Source organism: Pipistrellus kuhlii, unplaced genomic scaffold (assembly GCF_014108245.1).
Source record: "Pipistrellus kuhlii isolate mPipKuh1 unplaced genomic scaffold, mPipKuh1.p scaffold_m20_p_11, whole genome shotgun sequence".
NCBI classification, from domain to species: Eukaryota; Metazoa; Chordata; class Mammalia; order Chiroptera; family Vespertilionidae; genus Pipistrellus; species Pipistrellus kuhlii.
In genome coordinates this window covers 18,981,907-19,003,924 of record NW_023425416.1, presented here as the reverse complement: position 1 = coordinate 19,003,924, position 22,018 = coordinate 18,981,907, and the positions used below count along the sequence as shown (strand labels likewise).

At 40.8% G+C, this 22,018-nt stretch overlaps 1 protein-coding gene and 1 non-coding gene across 8 annotated transcripts in view; one reads left to right on the top strand and one right to left on the bottom strand.

The window, feature by feature from the left end:
• The window catches only part of RAD18 (RAD18 E3 ubiquitin protein ligase), an 80,146-nt gene extending 66,123 nt beyond the window's left edge, over nucleotides 1-14,023 (top strand). For 5 of the 7 annotated variants that reach the window (XM_036430986.2, XM_045579118.1, XM_045579117.1 and 2 more), the window contains 2 exons: nucleotides 4,570-4,632; nucleotides 11,410-14,023. In XM_036430986.2, the coding sequence (XP_036286879.1) occupies nucleotides 4,570-4,632; nucleotides 11,410-11,509 (163 nt within the window). In that variant the 3' untranslated portion in view covers nucleotides 11,510-14,023. The remainder of the gene's footprint in view (nucleotides 1-4,569; nucleotides 4,633-11,409) is intronic. The other 2 variants (XR_006741095.1, XM_036430981.2) reach the window with 2 other exon arrangements.
• Nucleotides 14,024-20,683: 6,660 nt separating this feature from the next.
• LOC118715800 lies at nucleotides 20,684-20,800 on the bottom strand. Its single transcript, XR_004986957.1, has one exon. It is a non-coding gene; the product is annotated as a small nucleolar RNA SNORA32 (small nucleolar RNA).
• Nucleotides 20,801-22,018: the final 1,218 nt, after the last annotated feature.

The following is a 22,018-nucleotide window of genomic DNA, read 5'->3' as shown; positions in this document are numbered from 1 at the left end:
GTCAACTAACCAACAAAACCAGTGTAGCTTATGCTTCTGAAGCCTTGAGCTGCAAATAAGGTCTAAATGGTATGAAATATTAAGTATGGTGGAATTAGGAGACTCTTCCTGAACAGAGGTTGGGAATTTTATAGACTTCAGAATTCATATTTATTTTTGCCAATGAGTCTTTCTCACATGTATTTAATCTGTATAATATCCACTGTAGCTAGGGAGCATGATATGAACACCCTTCCATAGATATCAGACCTCATGTCCATCCAGCTTCTTAAATCCTGGTCTGCAGAATGTTCCAAACCAAAAGAGAGAAGCTCAGTATACTCTGAAAACATTCCCTGTCCAAGAATTTAAAGCTACAGCTGTGTGGATTTGTGATGCTCTGACCTAGATTGACCATAGTGAGAATTTTCTCCTGTGGAGGACTTTTTAGATGTCTTGTAAGTATATTAAAGGAATTGTTCTCTCTAATGTATATTAAAATGACTAAGGCTTCAAAAATATTAATTACTTTTGTTTACAAGGAAGAGATCTGAGAGTGATAATTTTAGTGCCACTGACTGTTATGCCCCATAGTCTAAGTCTCTGTAAAATCATGTTTAATTTCAGGAATGTAGCTTTTGAGTGGAAAGAATATAAGTACACAACTTTAAAAAGAACGTGACAGTTCTGTTTGATATTTCAATTGTATTAGTATCAACGCTTCATTTCTCAGCAGTTACTAGAATTGGAGCAGCTGATGCAGGGGGTAATCCTGAAACTTTATTTTTGGTAAAGTTGAAACTTTCCAGAATTTTATCATTCACTTTCTTGGTTTGGTTGTCAGTCAGGTTAGTGGCGAGCTGGAGGAGAAGGAATGGTGATGTGAATCGAGGCGCTGCGTAGTCTGGGTGGTCCATGGCATTCAAGTCTCAGGAAGGAGAGGTTACAGGCAACTAATGAGATGTGCTTTTTGTCAGCCTCCTGTGCCATCTGTTTTCACTGAGGTGGCATAGCAAAAACCTCTTAGATTATGTCACTAATGTACCGCAAATATTTTCCTTTAACAATCCAGTGATTTGTACTGGAGATTGGAAAGCTACTAGGCAAATTGGTCACAGATTACTAAGTTAGTTGACAGGCTTGGCCATTCTGCTTACTTAGCTAGAATAGTAGGGATGCTTTGTAACCTTCCTATTTGGAAAAAATATAAAATTGCATCGTGCGTTTGGGGGAATCAACTAGAAGCTGACTTGACTATTTCTCTAGCTGTGTGACACCTACCACCCCTGCTCCCAGTTCTCCTAAGTCATGGGTTCTCAGCAGGAGCAGTTTTGTCCCCTGGGGGTAGAAGTTGGAGATGGCCCAAATATCTTACTCCTTTTATGTATAAAGCACAGTATAGCCGAAACTGGTTTGGCTCAGTGGATAGAGCATTGGTCTGAGAACTGAAAGGTCCCAGGTTCGATTCCGGTCAAAGGCATGTACATTGATTGCGGGCACATCCCCGGTGTGGGGTGTGCAGGAGACAGCTGGTCAATGTATCTCTCTCATCGATGTTTCTAGCTCTTTATCCTTCTCCCTTCCTTTCTGTGAAAAATTAATAAAATATATATATATTTTTAAAAAGCACAGTATATACCCAATGCATACGTAGATATACGTTGTATTTGTGGCATTAAAATTTCATGGAGTGGTAATTAGGAAAAATGTCTAAAAAGGTAAGTTATGTGGGGGAAATAATGAAAAATAATTGAAAAGCACTGCTACTGCTCTAGCCCAGTGATTTCAACCTTTTTCATCTTATGGCATACATAAACTAATTAATGAAACTGCAGCACACCAAAAAATATATCTTTTGCCAGTCTAACAAAAAAAGTGCGTATAATTTTGATTCATTCACATTGAACAGCTATTGTTATGTTGGATATTGCCTTTGTTTGTTTGTTTGTTTGTTTGTTTGGCAATCTCAGGGAAAAGAGGTCAGTGTCCCTGACTAAATAGTCAGATATTGGGTAATTTAACAATTTTTGTGGGGCACAGGCTGAAAACCACTGCTCTATCTAGATAAAGAATGGATGAGGGCATCCATATAACTTAAATAGAGAGAGGGAACGAAACAGTTACCTTAAAAGAACTGGTTGGAGTAATTATCACCACGGTAAGGAATAACAAAGCTTGGGATCAGAAGGTGTTAGACGGCCTCAGTGGGAATGGGGTGGCAGTGGATCTAAGCCCTCCCCAGTGAGTGGCTGTCTGAGTCTGTCTCTCAGGAAAATAATAAACTTGGTAAACTCTGTCTTTGATCTTCTTAAAGCCTCCTGCTTATAAAAACTCCATTTAGCTAGCTGTTTAATGGAAAAGCTTGTAATGAGCCAGTTTTCACGAAGGTGAAAATTACTGGTGATAAATTAATGTGTTATTATTTTCAGGGGCACTTGCATTTGAGCAGTGGGCCCTCCTCAGTGTGAGAAAGTAGGAGTGGCTTAGGTACTCTGACAGGCCTGCCCGTGGTTCCCACAGGGGCCTGAAGGAATGACTGCACTGGGTCTGCAGAAGCACATGCCCAGCAAGTATCACTTATAGTAAAGAGTGCCTCACAAACGCTGCATAACTCTTTTAAAAAAGGTGTGCAGGGGCATATATAATGAATAAAATATAAACAAAAAGTATTACATAATATATAATGCTTCATTATTATTACTACCTATTTTGTCAAGCCACCCATGCTAAAAGCTGCTACCTATGAGAACCCTTTTTCTGAAAAGCCAGAGAACTAAGGAGCTAGCTCCGTCAGAGGGTCACCAGACGTGAGGCGCAGTGGGAATCACCGAGGCCATTGCATAGCACAGGGACCACAGTCTGAGGGGGCCTGCAGAGAGCTTCTTGAGAGTTTGGGGGATTTGGCAGAAATTCCGTGAGTAAAACATTTGCTACAGAAATCACTGTTTTTGCTTCAAAGTGATTGTCAGAAGTGCTTGAGAATGGTTCATTGGAACTTTAAATCTATATTTTTTAAACTCGTTGGTCTACTAGAGTGTCCTTAGAAATAGGATTGACACTAGCATTTCCAAATCTTGTTTCTGACCTGAGAACGAGCCTCTCACTCTAGCCTGTTCCATCCTGTGGCAGTGACTGCTACTTCCGAGTTGCCCCTCCAGCGCCTCTGATCTTCTGTCCTTGGATGTCTAAAGAAATGCTTTCTAGATTAATTGTTGTTCATGTCCTTTTAAAAAAATATTTATTTGGTAGGGATTTATTTGGGTAAGAACAAGATGCTGAAGCCTTAAATAGTTGTGTGTGTGTGTGTGTGTGTGTTTTTTAAAAATATATATTTTATTGATTCTTTACAGAGAGGAAGGGAAACGGACAGAAAATCAGAAACATCAACGATGAGAGAGAAACATCGACCAGCCACCTTCTGCACACTCCCCATTGAGGATGTGCCCACAACTAAGGCACATGCCCTTGACTGGAATAAAACCTGGGACCCTTCAGTCCGCAGGCCGACGCTCTATCCACTGAGCCAACTCGATTTAACAGATATAATGAAATAAATGCATGAGCCCTGGTTGGTGTGGCTCAGTTGGTTGGGCGTTGTCCCATGTACCAAAGGTCACTGGTTTGATTCCTGGTCAGGGACATGCCTGGGTTGTGGGCTCAGTCCACAGTAGGGGGCGTGCAGGAGGCAGCCAATCATTTCTCTCTCCCTCCCTTTCTAAAATCAGTAAAAACATGTTTTTAAAAAGAATTAATACATGCCCTCTATAATTTTCTTTACTCTGCACAGATAGGCCAGAAATACATAGTATTTTAAGCTAGGTTACATTATAACAAATTCCATTATTAGCACTATTAAAATTAATTTAGTTTTACTTTACTTTGTTTACAGAGGGAGTAAAAGCCACATCAGAACTTAGTATTTCTTGTGAATCTCATGACTAGAGTGCAGTTTCTAAGACACAGTTTGAGCCCTGACTGGGTGGCTTAATTGATTGAAGCATTATCCCATATACCAAGAAGGTTGTGGGTCAATTCCTGGTCAGGGACTGTACCTAGGTTTTAGGTTCTATCCTTGTCAAATACAGGAGGCAACTGATGGATTTTTTTTTTTCCCTCTCAAAACAACAACAAAAACCATATGATTTGATCTTGGGTTGCCATAGGAAATTGAAAAGGCCTTTGACTATATTCCATTTGAATCCAGGTTTTATGTTGAGAGATTTATTTAAGCTTTTGTATGTTTTTCATTATTATTGCTAACTTATAAAGGTTTCTTTAAAAAGTAACTTCAATATTTAAAGCACATAATTGGATGAATTTTGACATGTATATATATGTATACAGTTATGAAACCATCACCACAATCAGGATGGTGAACCTTGCCCTCATTCCCAAAGTTTCCTTTGCCAGCATGTAACCCCACCCTACCCATCTTGTGCCCCTTACAGGTAACCACTGGTCTGCTGGTTTGCTTTCTGTCACTATAGATTAGCTTGCCTTTTTTTTTTTTTTTTTTTTTTATAGAATTTTATATAAATAGAACCATACGGTCTTTTTATTGTCTGGCAATATTGACACATATCCTTTTAGTTCCAGTTCGGACATCATTAGAGATATTCTTGAAGAGGAGGAAGCCTGGGAAGCATCACATAAGTGAGTTCTCGTAATTATTAAGTGTCCGTTTTGACTTAAGAAACTATAATTCTGCACAGCTGATTTTCAAACAAAAGAATGTTTGTGCTCTCTGATTTAAGATAGTAATCATTCATACACACACCTCCAGGTAAAGATTTCTAGTTTATTACTTGTTTCTATATATTTCTGCTTCTAAGTGGAATCTCAGTGTAATAATTCTGAATATTTGTCAGGAGTTGTTTTTCTGAAGACAAATTGTTCCAATAGTTGATTATAGTTTGGCCTTAAGCACTGGCTCGAGTCTTTAGAAATTTCTAATCCTTTTCTAGATGTTCCTAGCCATAAGATGTGTTTAGTGTAGAATAAATGCACTTTTACTTCTCCTATACCACTTATGAATCAGTCTGGGAAATGAGACTTTGGGGTGGGGGTGGGGGATTATTCCAGTTCCCGCTGGTAGGTAAGCAGGGACAAGAAACAATACATTTTCATTAATCTCCACCTACAGGAGTGACCTGTAGTATAGCAGGGAAAATACACAATAATTTCATGATCACATACCTCCCATAGGCCATTAGAATTGCCTAGCAGCATTCTATTGGGCCTGCGATCACTTCTTTGTCCTGTTCTTCACAAGGATTATTTGAAAACTCAGTTTATTTCAGCGGCTCCCCCCTCCCCCCCACCTCCCCAGCTGAATATCTGTTTTTTTATAGAGAAAGCCAAAGCCATATAGTGGGATCTTCATCTTTCCAAACATAAAAATCTGCCTGCATTTGTTTAGATTTAATCCTCATTTCCTCTTTTTATAATAAAGGGATGTCCTAACACATATTGGAGGCTAATTCCTCCCACATACAACTCTCTTGTCAGGAACTTCGCTGTGTCCCTTCTCTCAAAGGCAACTTTTCCTTCTCATCTGTAATTTTTTGTTGGGTTTCCTGTGTGCTCAAATCCTTCCCATCCTAAAACCAGCCAGCCACACAGCAGCAGACAAAACACCTCAGCCTCTCATCTCAGTCATTCTCATCCTCCAGCTGCTATTGCATCTCTCCTTCTTTTCCTAATAGATTATCTCTACTTGTAGTCTCCGTTTCCTTATTTCCCACTTACTTGTTCTTTAACATATTCAGCCAGTCCCATCATTCTGACATAGCTTTCACTCAGGCCATTGAAGATTGCCATGTTGCTAAATCCAGAGCACATTTTTAGGCCTTATCTCTCTTGATTTATTAACAGTGCTTGATACTATTGACTTCTTCACCTTTCTTTTTTTAAAATATATTTTTATTGATTTCAGAGAAGAAGGGAGAGGGAGAGAGAGATAGAAACATCAATGATGAGAGAGAATCATTGATCGGCTGCCTCCTGCATGCTCCCCACTGGGGATCAAGCCCACAACCTGGGCATGTGCCCTTGACCGGAATCAAACCCGGGACCCTTCAGTCCACAGGCTGATTCTCTATCCACAGAGCCAAACCAGCGAGGACTTCTTCATCTTTCTTAAAAACCTCTCTTCTTTGGCTTCTGAGACACAAAAAACTGTTTTCCTTTTGCTCAACTAGATCATTAATTGTTGATGTTGATCAAGATTAAATTGATCTCCTAATAAATTTATCTCTCCTGCCAGTACCTCTCTTGAGCCCCAAATACATATATCAACTCCCTACTTGATGTCTCTTCTTAGATATTTTTAAGACTCTTTAAAATCAGCAAAGCTGAACACTTGACCTTATCTACTCTCCTACACCCCCCAAAATAGTTTTTAAAGCAAAATAAAAACATGATCCTCTTCTGGTGTTCCTTTTCAGCTAATTTCTTACAAAAAAATCTGTCTTTCTTGACATCTTGTTCTATGGTGCCTCTGTGATCACTCTTACAGATTTACTTCTTAAATATCTCTAGGGTCCATTGATTTATTTCTACCCTTCTCATCACCCTAGTTCATGCTACCATTGTAGCTTGATTGGGCAATAAATTGTGTCTTAATTTGTCTATCCTTGTTTTCTGGCTTCTTTACAATCTAATCTCCATATTGCAGCTAGAGTGACCTTTGTAAAATGAAAATCTGATCACTGTTACTCATCTCTCTACTTTAAAAACAGCAGCTTCTTATTCCTTTTAGGATTGAGAAGGGACTCTTGAATATGCCTGAAAGGTCCTGCATGATCTGGTCTTCTCCAGTCTTGGGTCTTATCACACACCTGTGCTTTGCTCCTTTGATACAGGTGTCTCTCATGTCACATGCCCTCTGACCGCAGAGCCTTTGAACATGCTTGTCTCTACCCAGAATCTTCTTCTCATCGTTCTTCTCGTTTACTCTTAACCCTTCAGGCCTAAACTCGAGACCTGCTTCTCATGGAAGTCTTCTCTTTCCTTACCTTCTGGAGCATGTCCTTATGGTCCTTATGGCTGTTTGTCACTTTACATCTGTGCTCTTATTTAAGTAGCATGACAATACTGTGATGTATGGTTATTCCTTTTTATAATGTAGCTGAAGCTGAAAGAGGTAAGTCTCCAGCCCAGTGTCACTTAGCAGTAAGCGATGAGTGATGGAACTGAGAGGAGCTTAATGTGTCAAAGTCAACACTTTTAACCTATAAGCTATACTATCTTTCCAAAGGAGAGGTTTGCTATGCTATTGACATTTTGTAGTTTCATAACTGAGTGGCTAGAAAATGGAAAAATGTGGTGTATCTAAGGAATACAATATGAGTAGGTTTATCAGACTAATGAGATACTGATAGTTCAAACTAGTATTGCATGAAAGTGTGAGATTTTGGTTGCATTACTTTCAGCTAAGCATTATTTAACGTTGCATTCTGGGAGAGGAGGCCACTCCTTCAGTAATCATGTTCTTTTTTATTGGGAATCATCTTGACACCAGTGGCTGTGACAGGCTGTAGCCCAGAATTCCCGAGCCCAAGTCCATTTTTAACAATGATGACCTCTTAAAATCATTATTGATAAGAAAATTCTTAGCAAACAAACCCCATCATTTGATAATAAATGTTAAAGCTGGAAAAATGTAAGCGCTCCTCTAGTCCAGTCCCCTCATTACGTGGAGAAGGAAGCTGGGTTCCAGAGAGGTGAATTGACTAGGTCGAGGTCCACAGCTAGTTAGTGGCACTGCCAGGATCAGAATCCAGGACTCTTGATATCAGCTGAGTGCACAATAGTGTAAATAAACTTATGCTACACTGTAGCTTTATTTGTTTTTTTGGATTTTTTCTTTAGAGGAGGGGAGAGAGAAACATTGATTTTTTGTCCCATTTATTTATGCATTCATTGGTTGCTTCTTGTATGTGACCTGACTTAGAATTGAACCTGCAACCTTGGGACAATGCTCTAACTGACTGAAATACCTGGCCAGGGCTCCATATGTAGCTTTAGAGGCAGAATCAGAAAAAGTCTCCACAGCTTTACTTTTCAACAAATGTAGCAGTTTTATAAGTATCTATGTTATCCTTCTAGGCATATTTTGTTATAAATTAATATGTTAATTATATTTATCAGGGCAACCACTAAGAAATTTAAAATAGAATAAAAGAGATGCAGTGGGAGTAAAGTGGTACACTAGAAAATATTTAACACCAAAGAAGGCAGAGAATAGAGGAACCAAAAAATTGACATAAGCACTGTAGAAAACAAATAGCAAATGATATTCATAAATCCTGCCTTGTCAGTAAATACACGAAGCATAAACGGATTAAATGTTCTATTAAAAGGCAGAGATTGGCCCTAGCCGGTTTGGCTCAGTGAATAGAGCATCGGCCTGTGGACTGAAGGGTCCCAGGTTCAATTCCAGTCAAGGGCATGCACCTTGGTTGTGGGCTCATCCCCAGTAGGGGGTGTGCAGGAAGCAGCTGATCGATGTTTTTCTCTCATGGAAATGGAAAAATGTGGTTTATCTAAGGAACACAACATGAAATATTTGATGGTTCAAACTAGTGTTGCATGAAACTATGAGATTTTGGTTGCATTACTTTCAGCTAAGTATTATTTCACTTTGCATTCTGGGAGGGGATTACTTTTGCATTCTGGGAGAGGATTACTTTTTCTAATCTATCCCTATCTTTTCCTCGGTGAAAAATCAGTGTGTGTGTGTGTGTGTGTGTGTGTGTGTGTGTGTATGTATGTGTGTGTATATATATATATATATATATATATATATATATATATATATATTTTTTTTTTTTTAAAGGCAGAGATTGACAGTGGATTTTTTAAAGAAAAATCATGATTTAACTATATGCTTTCTACATGAAATGCACTTTAGATTCAAAGATAAATAAATTGAAAGTAAAAGGATACAAAGAAATATTCCATGCAACAATAACCAAAAGAAAGCTGCCTTGGCTATGTTAATAATTGACAAAATAGACCTTAAGACAAAAATGTAACTAAAGACAAAGAAATATTTTATAATGATAAAATGATCAATCCATCAGGAAGACAAAGTAATTATAAGCATACATAAACCTCAGTATATACCAAAAAGCAAAAAAGATGAAAAAAACAAATCCCAAGAAATCCTTACAAGTTAGACGAGGAAAACTCTGGAAAGGGAAACCACTCAGGAGCAGCAAGGAGCAAAAGCCCATCGAAAGAAATTATTGCTGATGGGCCTGGCCTCCGTTTGCAGGTGTAGAGCCAGGCAAGCTAAACGCAGAGTGGGCCTGTGGACTTGCCTGCAGACAATGATCTTATTCATCCCAGGCCTGGCCTATAATGGAAAGAAGGATGATTCCTTGAGACAAAAGAACCTGGGAAGCTCCTTGCCTCTGCAAGTTTCAGGCATGAAAACAGGCCCCAGTCTGTCTGTTCCTGTTCCCTTTCAAGTGTTGTGCCAAGAACTGTATGCAGTAAAGGTTACAATGCAGAACTCATCCAGTCATCACTCTGATTGTTTTGTATTGCTTATTTGACTTCACAGAATCTTAAGTTTAATCTGTTTGCTTACTGACCGCCTTTCATTGTCCATTCCTTTTGAACCTAGTGTCCCTCTACTGCCATTAATGCCTGCCTGTCCTGAATCTGGGAAATCATCTCTGGACACACTTATTATCCTTTCTACTTTTAAAAATATATATATATATATTTTATTGATTTTTTTACAGAGAGGAAGAGAGAGGGATAGAGAGTTAGAAACATTGATGAGAGATGTGCCCACCACCAAGGTACATGCCCTTGACTGGAATCAAACCTGGGACCTTTCAGTCTGCAGGCCAACGCTCTATCCACTAAGCCAAACCAGTTTTGGCTATCCTTCCTACTTTTCCTCTTTTAAGATTTAGCTCATGCCTCTTGTCTTTTTGGATACCAGTTCTGTCATAGCATATATTGAGTCACCCTTCTATTTAAGTAGAAAGAAACCAAACTGTTTTCTATCATCTGGTGACAAAACCAAAGACCCTTTTTTAATAGACCTTTACCCAGAGACAGAAATAGGTTTATCCCAACGAAGTTGGCATGTTGGCTGATATGTTTTTCTTTTCTTTGTTCCATTATTTTCTAGGAAGTAAATATTAATAAAATTAGCAAAAAATTACTTTGGAGTATTAGAGAAAATATTTAATTAATACCTCTCAAGTTCCTAATATGTGCTACATTGTTATAAACTAATATAACAGTGGTACTTGTTAGATTAGGTACTTTCATTTTATCGGAAGAGAAGAAACTTCACTCACTGTGTTTGTGAGAAATCTGAGCCCAGAAGGATGGTGAATTGTCTTGAATCTCCTAAGCCTAAGTCTAGTGCTTCTTCCACTGTGCTACAGCTGTGAGCTGGCACAATAGTACTTCTCTGGACTGAGTTCTTCATCAGTTTACACCCTGTGATAAGGAGTCTGGTTCCATTATTTTGTTGTTTGCTGGCAGCTTTTAGGTCTTAACCCTTCCTCTTTCTCTTCTGCCCCACATCTGGACAAGCTGATAGGAAATCCTGGGTGCTCCCTCCTTTGGTCCTGGCAAACCATGGAACTCCCTATCTGTATATGGGAACCCACTCTCTTATCCCACCCAAGGCAGTTTCCATTTTCAGTTCCAACACCCTGATCCGGGACACCCTTCAAGGCAAACCAGCTGGCTCCCACCTGTGCACCAGGCCTCTATCCTATCTAATAAAAGTGTAATATGCAGATTGACCATCACTCCGACACACAATATGGCTGCCCCCATGTGGTCAAAGATCCTGCCCCTATGTGGACACAAGATGGCCGCCACAAGATGGCCAGCAGGGGAGGGTAGTTGGGAGGCTCCACCCTGCAAGGGAGGGCAGTTGGGAGCAATCAAGTCTGCAGGGGAGGGCAGTTAGGGGTGACCAGACTGGCAGAGGAGGGAAGTTGGGGGCAAACAGACTGTCAGGGGGGCAGTTAGACATCAATCAGGCCAACAGAGCAGTGGTTAGGGGGCAATCGGGAATGCAGGAAGGTGAGCAGTTGGGAGCCAGCAGTCCTGGATTGTGAGAGGGATGTCGACTGCCCTGAATAGGCAGTGGGACATCCCTCGAGGAGTCCCATATTGGAAAGGGTGCAGGCCCTCTCCCACCCTCCCCCTTTCTGGTACACAAATTCCATGCACCAGGCCTCTAGTTATAGTATAATATATAATATATAATAATAATATATATAATATATAATAATAATTTTTTTTAACAGATTGGTCAGTGGAGTAGAGGGCCGTTTGGGGGTTTAAGTGAAAAGATGTCTATGAAAGCACTTGTAAACTAGAAACTGCTATAAATAATAACGGTCATTGTTTTCTAAGATGCCAATTCCATTTTATTGTTTTCAGAAATGATCTTCAGGACACAGAAACAAGTCCAACACAGAATCGTCGGACAAGACCAGAAAGTGCAGAGATGGAGCCGAGAAACAAGCGGAATAGGAACTAGCGTGACTTTGGCGACTTTCCCAGGGTAGTGATCCGAATATGGTACTTCTGTTGCCATATAGATTTCATATTTATACCCACATAAGGGTATAAATTCTAAATATTTTTAACCAACTTTTCATTCTTCTGTCTTTTTCAGTGAGGGGGAGGGGGAAGTTACAAAACATCCTCCCTTGGTCAGTTACCTTTTGCTGGGAGTATTTCTCTCAAATCCTGACTTCACACATTCACCAGTTTTGCATAGTACATAGGCTTTTTCTGCAAAGGTTTTTTTTGTTTGGCTTTGTTTCTAGATTTCAAAATGTCCTTAACCCATTCTCCTTCTTTTTCATGGAGAAACCCACTTCAGAAAGGATTCTTCAACTTTTTACTACAGGAGCAGTCGAGGAGTTAAGGCCTCTGTAGAAAGGCAGGATGTCATAACTCACACCCTTGGTGTCAGCATTCTCGGTGTGCAAGTGTGTGCGTGCGTGCGTGCGTGCGTGTGTGTGTGTGTGTGTTGTGTGTGTATGTGTGTTGTGTGTGTATGTGCGCATGCACGCGTGTGCGACTGAATGCCACCAAGCCCGTTATAACAGTTAGTGATGTTTGTTGTCTGAGTTTAAGGTAGTCAGTTGTTAGACCCATGTCTTACACATTATTCAGATGTTAGTCATAAACAATAAATTAAAAACATTGGGCAGTCTTCAGAAATGGCAATGACAAATGGTTATTGTTAGTCTTTCTTTTCACTTGGGTAAATGGAATTTTTAACACTTTGAATCCTAGCCATTAAAAAGAATGCTGCAATAAATGGATTTTGTAAATGACTAGACTCTACATCAATTTAAAATCATGTGCTTGAAACAGTATCTTGAGTATAAGCTACAAATCATCGAAGGGCTTGGTCAGAAAGATCTCTGTGTGAAATGAGCGCCAGTGCCCGTCGCTTCCAGAGTCCCTCAGGCCTGCCTGGCGTCTCCGTCAGTCTTCACCCTCCGCCACCGCCCAGCCCAGATGCATCAGCCTTCCAGTGACAAGCTAGCCAATGTGGCAGTGTTAAGACAGCAAATGTCTGAATGTTCCAGGATGCTTGTGACTTCCGCTTTCCAGACAGTGTCTCCGTGGACTTTGACATTTTGGTATGCTCTCAGGTTTCAGGGTAATGTGTGGAGTCTCTTTATAACTTAGAGTTAAGCGTTCTAACACTTAAATGGCCATTTGTTTTCTTTATGAGTTCCCTGAGCTTCAAGTGATTGCATAATAATTTGTCATAACCATTTAATCTAAAATGGGGGTGGGGAATGTCTGACCCTGCCAAGGCATTAAGGATGAATAAATTAAATGTTTGCCCAAATAATAGGCTAACTTTTAAGTTGATAATGTGTATGGCCCAAGAATGATGTTATAAGTATCCAGATGGCCCTTGGCAGAAGTGAAGCTCCCCACTCCTGACCTAAAATCACGAGTGTGCATTAGGGAAAATAAAGGTGGTATTACCCACTGAATGTGTCGAAGGATCCGAGGGGCAGTGTGTGGGCAATGTCAGACAGCACAGGGCTTAACATCGGTATGATATTTACGCCTGAGTTGCCAGAAATCATGCTAAAAGGAAAAGTGCTTGTATCAGTAAAACGCACATAGTCTGCTATAAATTAAACTGGAAATAATTACTACACTGTTTGCAGCAAAATGAGTTTGCGAGGGAGCAGTGAGAGCCAAGCCACGGAGGCAGGCAGTGAATTCACTCAGGTCATATTTAACTGTCTACGCAGTGAGGTAGCAGCACCATGCTGAGCACTGGCAGTGCAGAGATGACAGCGCCTGTGAGGCTGTTCTCAGTGGGGAAGGGAGGACTAACTTGCTCCCCAGGGGACATTGGGAATGTGTGGAGGTATTTAGCTCTCTCAACTGGGATTGCCACTAGTATCATGGGTAGAGGCCAGGAAAGCTGCTAAATATCCTACAACATAGAGTATTTGCTGGGCTGCCCTAACAAAGTGCCACAGGCCATGTGGCTGAAACAAGAGAATTTCCCCTCACAGTTCTGGAGGGTAGAAGTCTAAGACCAGGTTGTCAGTTGGTTTGGTTTCTGGGAGCCCTCTCTTTGGCTGTCACTGGGTCCTCACATGATCTTTCTTTTTTGTTCTCATATCTGTGTCCTAATCTTCTCCTGTAAGGATACCAGTCAGACTGGACCAGGGCCCATTTGTATAAACTTGCTTTTATCCCAATTACCACTTTAAAGACCCTATCTCCACACACATTCACATCTGAGGGACTGGGGGTCAGGACTTCAATATATGAGTGCCACTGGGGGCAGGGACCCACGACTTAGCCCACTATAAAGAATTATCCATTCATAAAAACGTGGTGCATATATAGAATGGAAAATTGCTCCACCTTAAAAAAGAATGAAATCTTAGCCATTTGCGACAATATGGGTGGACCTGGAAGCTTTTATGCTAAATGGAATAAGTCAGAGAAAGACAAATACCATGTGATTCTCCTTATATGTAGAGTCTAAATGACTAAAAGAACAAACAAAAGAGATGCAATGGACAAACTAATAGTTGCCAGAGGAGAGGGGATAGAGGGACCCACGTGAAAAAGGTGAAGGGATGAAGTACAAGCTGTAGTTACAAAATAGTTATGGGGATGTGAAGTATGCCATAGGGAATACAGACAATAATATTGTAATAACTGTATGGTACCAGGTGGGTACTTGAATTATCGAGGGGATCATTTTTGTAAATTTATTTAAATGTCTAATAAGTATGCTATATATCTGAAACTAATATAAAATAATATTGACTATCAACTGTAATAAACAATTTAAAAAATTATCTGGTTCAAAATGTCCTTGTTGCTGAGATTGAGAAACCTCCTAATGTCAAGGACCTCCCAAGTCTGCTTGAAAAATAAAGGTTAAAGGGCGTTTACTGAGCTCTGGCTGTTAACACTTAGCATACATTTACCACTTACAAATTGAAAGGAGGGTATTTTGGTATTTATTTGAGAATAAGGAATTTAAAGTAAGTGTTAAATCCAGGATTAAAACTGATAAGCTTCTTGCTGAAACCGGTTTGGCTTGGTGGTAGAGCGTTGGTCTGCGGACTGAAAGGTCCCTGGTTCGATTCCGGTCAGGGGCATGTACGTTGGTTGCAGGCACATCCCCGGTAGGAGGTGTGCAAGAGGCAGCTGGTTGATGTTCCTCTCTCATCGACATTTCTAGCTCACTATCTCTCTCCTTTCTTCTCTGTGAAAGATAAATAAAATATATTTACAAAAAAAACAAACTGATAAGCTTCTGATTTCACCTTTTAGTGAAAATAGGATCCTAATCACTAGTTTGTTTTTTGCTTTTACCTCCTCACTCCCCCTTAGGGTATAACAGCTACTGTGGGTGTGTCACCTCACAACAGTGATGCTTATGGTTTGAGGGCACAGGTAAGCTGCTGTACGTAATTTAGAAAGGACAGGTTGAGATGGTTCTAAGTGTCAGCCTATCCTTTCATCCTCTGACCCCTTCTCTTCTTATATCCCTCATTGAGAATCACTGGTCTAGTTGAAAAAGTAATTCACACACATAGGACAATGTGAGTTATATAGAGAGGCTGGTATGGATTTAAAAACTAACATGATAAAGATTCATGTCAACAGGGGTAAACAAATAGAAGAGGACTTTTTCCTTATGGCCCTTGGCCCTGTAGAATGAAGAGAAAACAGCTGTCTAGACCATTCCACTGATAGAGCGACTGTGGATAAAAAGAAAATTGCACTCTGAGTTGTCTTAGATCCAGGGAAAAGCAGAAACAGTAGATTACAAAATCCTTAGCACTGATAAAAATAACAATTGTTTAAATGAGGCACATTTTTTTCCTATTATATGTTTTTATTATAAATAATAAATATATATATAAAAGCCTAAGCGACCAAACAACCAGTTGCTATGATGTGCAGCGACCACCAAGGGGCAGACACAACGCAGGAGCTGCCCCCTGGTGGTCAGTGCGCTCCCACAGCTGACTGGTGGGCGCCAGATGCAGGACTCACGACTGGCCACTGCAGCCTGGAGAACGCAGCAGAGCGGCAGCGAGACTACCGAGCAGCAGCAGCAGGTACAACGGGGTTGGGATTAGCACAAAGTCTCCTGCCATTGCAGGAGTGGCAGGCGGCGTTGGACTGCTGGTTTCTGCCAGATCCACGCAGGCCACACTGAGGGACCCTCTGGTGCACGAATCCATGCACTGGTCTTCTAGTATATATAAAAGCCTAGGCAACTGCTTGACCTGTCATTATGACATGCACTGACCACCAGGGGGCAGACGCTCAGTGCACTCCCACAGCGGGAACTCCACTCAGCTGACCAATGGGCGCCAGCTATGGCGGCACAAGCCTCCTCACTACTGAATGATGGTGGTGGCAGGCGGGGCCAGGATAAACGGACCCAGAGAGGCATCAGCCGGGCTTGGGCTCCTCCCCAGCCGCCTGCCACTTCGTGCACTACTACATCCTTTGGGGGATGTTGGATGGCTTGGCCTGTGGTAATCAGGCCAATACCGGCAGTGCAATATCCCTCGAGAGGTCCTGGATTGCAAGAGGGAGCAGGCCAAGCTGTGGGACCCTATTGGTGCCCGAATCCGTACACTGGGTCTCTAGTTAATTATGAAATTAGAGGGGTATTAAATCAGCCATTAAATTTATTATCATTTTGATAGCCTTTGTTTGGTTTTAGTCTTACGATGTGAAAACAATGAGATTACTTTCCCAATTTACAATGTCCCTTGTAAAAATTTACTTCTCCCTCTTTCTCCTTCCCTCCTTTTTATCCCTTCCCCCCTTTGTATCCCTTCTACCTTACCTTTCCTTTGCTCTCCCCCTTCCCTGTTCTCCATGACTTCCTGTCAAGTAGTGTGCAAAACAAAGACCAAAAAGAGAGATGGACATTAATCGCATAATTACACGAATTACAATTGTGGTAAGTGCAATAAAGCAGAGGTATGTGGCCCTATGAAAACATGCAGGAAAGAGATTTCACTTTGACCATTCTCTCTAGGGAGCTCAGAAGTCAATCCAAGGTGGTAAGGTTAATCTCCATATTCCCTCCATACCCTCTGTGCCCTCCATCCTTAGGAACCTGTGCATGTATCCTCTTTTGGTCCAAAAGACAAAACATTAAAATGCTCATGCAAATAGCTGACTATGTGTTCACTGACTTCACAGCTATGTCAGACAATCTGGACCATCCACACTAAACACACATGGTGCCTTCAGCATTTCATCACATGGCGCTTTCACGGCATTATCTGTGCCCGTTAACGAGCACCACCAATCCTTCCAGATTCCGTTCCACATCGGCACAGTCTCCTGTTCTTGGACATCTAGGTCACTTCCGGTCTTAAATAATAATAGAATTATATTCTTAGGTTAGATTCACAGAAATAGAATTGTTGGAACATTATTGCAATAAAATATATGGTAGGTTTTCAAAACAGAGGACACCAGGATATTAAAATAAATAGACGTTGTTGCTTGGATTTTTAGATAATGGTCATTAAGAAACTTATTGCAACTCTTCAGTGGGAATTTCACAGCAAGTGCAAAAACTCTCATAATGGCTGTTACTTCTGTTAACCATCAAAGCCAACAGTCTAAATTTGAAGGAAACTGAGAAAGACACTTGTATAGTGTTATTAGCAAATAAAGACCAAACGTACTTGGGTGTTTTAATGTTATTGTATCGGGTCTAGTAATAATTAATGTCGTTTTTAAACATTCGTTTAAAATCTTGCTTGGCGTTGACTTGTATTGACATAACCTTCAAACACGTGGTATCTACAGAACGTGTGAAGTGCAATTAACAAGTTTTGCTTGAAAAAGTTTGTGTTTGGTTTGGTTTTTGTTGCAAAACTAGGGCTAAGAAGATGGCGGATGAAGAGCATATTCGGCACTGCATGCTTTACGAGTTCCAATTAGGAAGAAAAGCAAGTGAGGCTGCAAAAAACATCTGTAGTGCTCTTGGTCAAGATGCAGTTAGCGCCAGAAAATGCCAGCGTTGGTTTGAGAAATTTCACGAGGGAAATTTTTCGTTAGATGACAAGAGTGGTCGAGGCCGTGTGTCCAATTTTGATCAAGAAGCTCTTCAAGCTCTTTTGGTGCAAAATCCTCAAATTACCCAACAAGAGCTTGCAACAACTTTAAATTGTTCACAAAAAAACAATTTCCAATCAATTGCGTGCACTTGGCAAAGTCCAAAAGTTTGGAAAATGGGTTCCTCATGAGTTGACCGACAACAACCGTAATCAAAGAGTCACAATTTGCAGTTCGCTCCTCTCTCGTCAAAACCGTTTGCCGTTTTTAGAGCAAATTGTTACCGGAGATGAAGAATGGGTGCTGTATGTTAATTTGAAAAGGCGGCCTCAATGGTTGGACAAAAATGAGGCTCCGCAGCCCACGCCAAAACCTGACTTGCATGCGAAAAAAGTGATGTTGTGTGTTTGGTGGAATTTTAAAGGAATTCTTCATTATGAACTTTTACCATCTAACCAAACCATTACAAGTGCAGTGTATAGTGCCCAATTGGAAAGGTTAGCCCAAGCTTTAAGAGAAAAAGAACCCGCGCTGATTAATCGGAAGGGCGTAATTCTTCACCACGATAATGCACGACCGCATACTGCAAGAATCACTGCTGAAAAACTGCGCCAGTTGGAATGGGAAGTTCTCCCTCAACCTGCATATTCTTCTGATATTGCCCCTTCTGATTACCATTTGTTTCGTTCTTTGCAAAACTTTCTTCTTGGAAAAAAAATTTAATAATGAAGAATGCCTCAAAAATGCATTGACCGAATTTTTTGCATCAAAATCATAAGAATTTTACAACAGAGGGATTGAAATGCTTCCTGAGCGTTGGGCACAAGTAGTAGAAAACAACGGCAACTATATTGTTGATTAAATTTTGTTGTATTGTTTAAATAAATTCGATTTAAAAAAAGTATTAGAAAACGACATTAATTATTACTAGACCTAATATTTAGGAGCTCTGAAGGCAATGGATAGCTGGAAACCCTTTAAAGCAGCTGTCACCAACCGGTGATCTGTGAGGTCCGAGAGGTTGGCGACTACTGCTTTATAGAATTTCACCAGAGAAGGAAACAGATAAAAATACATATTCCAAGAACACACACTTAGTATGTGTGAGAGTGTCTCAGGATGGATTATTAGAAAAAGGACAATCTAGCTTTGTGCAGTTTACAAGAAATGGGCACACAGAAAGTAAAAAGGTAGGAGAAATTCCCAGCAAAGCTAATTAAATGTAGCGATGACTATAACACATTAGCCATGTGCTTTTTTTTTTTTTTTTAATTTCACATCAGCTAGTGAAAACTTGTTATGAGAAACGGGGTTTTGTTTGGACCAGCTTTGAAGAAAGGATACAGTTTGTATTAGCAGGAAGGAGGAGGGAGAATGCCCTCACTGCTGCCCTGGCATTTCCTAAGGGTACTGTGGGCTCCTCTCTTGGTGTTTGGCATGTTGGGGACAATGTCCCTGCCCTGCCTCCACTCATGGTCCTATGATCGCAATAAAATATATGGGCAGGTTTTAAAAATAGAGGACACCAGGATATTAAATTCCAAACGGAAGTTGTTCCTTGGATTTTTAAAAACTGGCCATTAAGAAAATAATTGCAACTCTTTAGGACACCAGGACAGTAAGTTCCTATCGCAGGCAGCCATGGATCCGCTGGGCAGAGGGGCTCCCCTGTGTGGGCTGGGCAGGCACCCTCCCCTGCAATCTTGGAGCCAGCACAACTCCTCTGGACCACTGGCCGTGGGAAAGGGGAAGCATGTGTTTCCTTGGCCAGTCTCTCAGAACCCTGCTCTGCTGCGGGTGGAGAGAAACGGCCTCAGTGCTCTGACTTGGCAAGTTCCTTCTCACTGAAGGCTGGTGTGAAGCTGCCATGGTCTCCTCAGGGCTCAGGTGTTGGGTTACTAGTACCTAGACTTGTGAGGCTTGCAGGGGAGGGGAAGGGAGGGATGGAGAGATTAGGAGGAGGAAACATCAACGGGGGCTCATCCTTGGGGTCTATGGACCAGGACCAATCCTTTGGGCATCCGAACCCCTGGAGACCACACTGGCTTTGCTTGTTTTAACAGCTTCATGGAGATAGGACTCACTCGACCTACGATTCACCCATTTTAAACATACTGTTCAATGGCTTTAGTATTCAGAGTTGTGTGGCCATTGTTACAATTAATTTTAGAACATTTTCATAACATTTCATGTCAATGGCACCATGAATATGTGGCCCTTTGTGACTGCTTTCTTCACTCAGCATCATGTCCTCGGGGCTCATTCATATTGTACATGACACCACTTCCTTTTAGTGCTGAGAAACATCCCATTATATGGGATAGACCACATTTTGTTTATCCACTCATCAGCTGATGGATATCTGGGTTATTTCTATTCATTGTGACTACTTTGAATAATGTGCCTAAGCACTTGCATACAAGTTTTTGTGTGAACATGTGTTTTTACCCCTCCTGGGTATGTACATAGGAATGGCATTTGGAGGTCATATGGTAACTGTGTGTTTAATATTTTGAGGAACTGTCAAACTTTTCCAAAGCGGCTGCACAATTTTAACTTCCCACTACCAGTGTATCAGGGTTCCTATTTCTCCACATCCTTCCCAATGCTTCTGATTAATCTGTCCTGTTTATAGAGCAATGCTAGTGGGTGTGAAGTGGTATCTCGTGGTTTTGATTTGCATTTCCCTGACAGCTAATGATATTGAGCATCTTTTTATTTTATTTTATTTTCTACAAAAAGTATAAAGGGCTTTTATTATTTGTGACATAGGCACAATTTTTTAAAGTTAGTAAATTATTTAAGGACTTCACATGTTCTGAGTACCTTCACTGCCTTAGTTCCTCCTGAGTTTGTCTTAATCATCCTATTCCCTTTTTTGCTCAATCCTGCTGTCAATCTTATAGAGTAGAAATAGAGATTATCATGATCACAAACTGTATGGTAATTGAGGATTAGCTAGACAAAGGCCAGCGAGGCCCCAGACATCTAAGAGGCTATCATAAAATCTCACTGATTACCAGCGGCTATTACAAAAACCTCATAGAGTTTGTGTTACATTTATAGTGGACAGTGAGCTAGGCAATGTAAATTAAGGTTAGTAAAATGTCCCCAGTGGGCTGAATGCTATGCTTCCAACATAGCAGGAAAAAAACCTATTGGGGAAATGTTTTGTGGTCATGTCCACAGCAAATGAGAAACTGCATTCTACTGAGCATCTTTTTATGTGTGTATCTGCCATTTCAGTGTCTTCTTTGAAAAAAAAAAATTCCATTTCTTCGCCCATTTTTAAATTAGAGTATCTTTTTATTGAGTTCAAGATATTTTTTAATTTCCCTTTTGATTTCTAATTTGACACATGAGTTACACATAGAGGAGTATTCACTTTCAAATAGTTCTGTCCAGTTCTAGTAGTTCCCTCACAGGTGCCAATCAATATTTGCTGAAGACTCAGGCGGACCTGAGGGCCTCCAGGGTTTGCTCTGTGCAGAAACACCCCCCGTGTCTCTGACTAACTGGTCTCTCTGGACTCCCAGCTCCTGCTCAATTCAGGGAGCTCGTCATGCTCCACTTGGTGCCCACCCTCACTGGGACCTGGGAACCAAGGCAGGACGCTGGAGCAGTCCCAGGGCTCGCTGTCCTTAGAGGTCTCCATCTCTTGGGGGTCTCTGTCCTTCATTGCCTGGTGACCAGTTTCTTAAAAACTGCTGGCTTTAAAACCTTGGTTTTTTTCCAGGCATGGGGAGTAAATCTGATCCCTGTTTTGTCTGGAAGTGGAAGTTTTATTTAAATTGCAAAATAAAAAAGTAATCTCAAGGTCACCCATAAGGAAATAAATAAGAGTACATCCATATGATGTACTTTAAAGCTATTAAATGTTTTGGAAGAATACTTGTAGACATAACTTGATAATGTAATAAAGAGAATGCAAACCTATAGTAAATTCCAGGGTTTAAAATGTATTATTATGTATTCATGTGTCATGTGTATGCTCAAAGAAGTAAAAGAAAATGCCCCCAAATATTACATCATTTGTGAATTTAGGATTATTTTAATCTTTTCTACATCTTTTAAATTGTCTCTAATGCATTCACTGAGAATCTTATATAGGTGTATATGTCTGTATATATCTATAACATATGTATGTGTGTATACACCACACAGGCAGATATTGTGGGTGGGTTAAGGAGGAAACAAGGAGGGTGTGATTATAGGAGACAGCTGGGCTATAAGCCAGGCTCTGCTACACTTTGCCTATGATTCCGGGAAATTCATTTCCTTCTCTCAGCCTCAGTCTTCTCAGCAAAGGTGAAGTGACCTCAGAGGCCCCTGCTAGGAGCACCGAGGAGCCCATGCTGATCAGCGCCTGTCTGCTCTGCCCTGTTCCTCAGAGCTAAAGTGAGATCTCCCTGGGTGCTCCGTGACTCCAGATGGGATG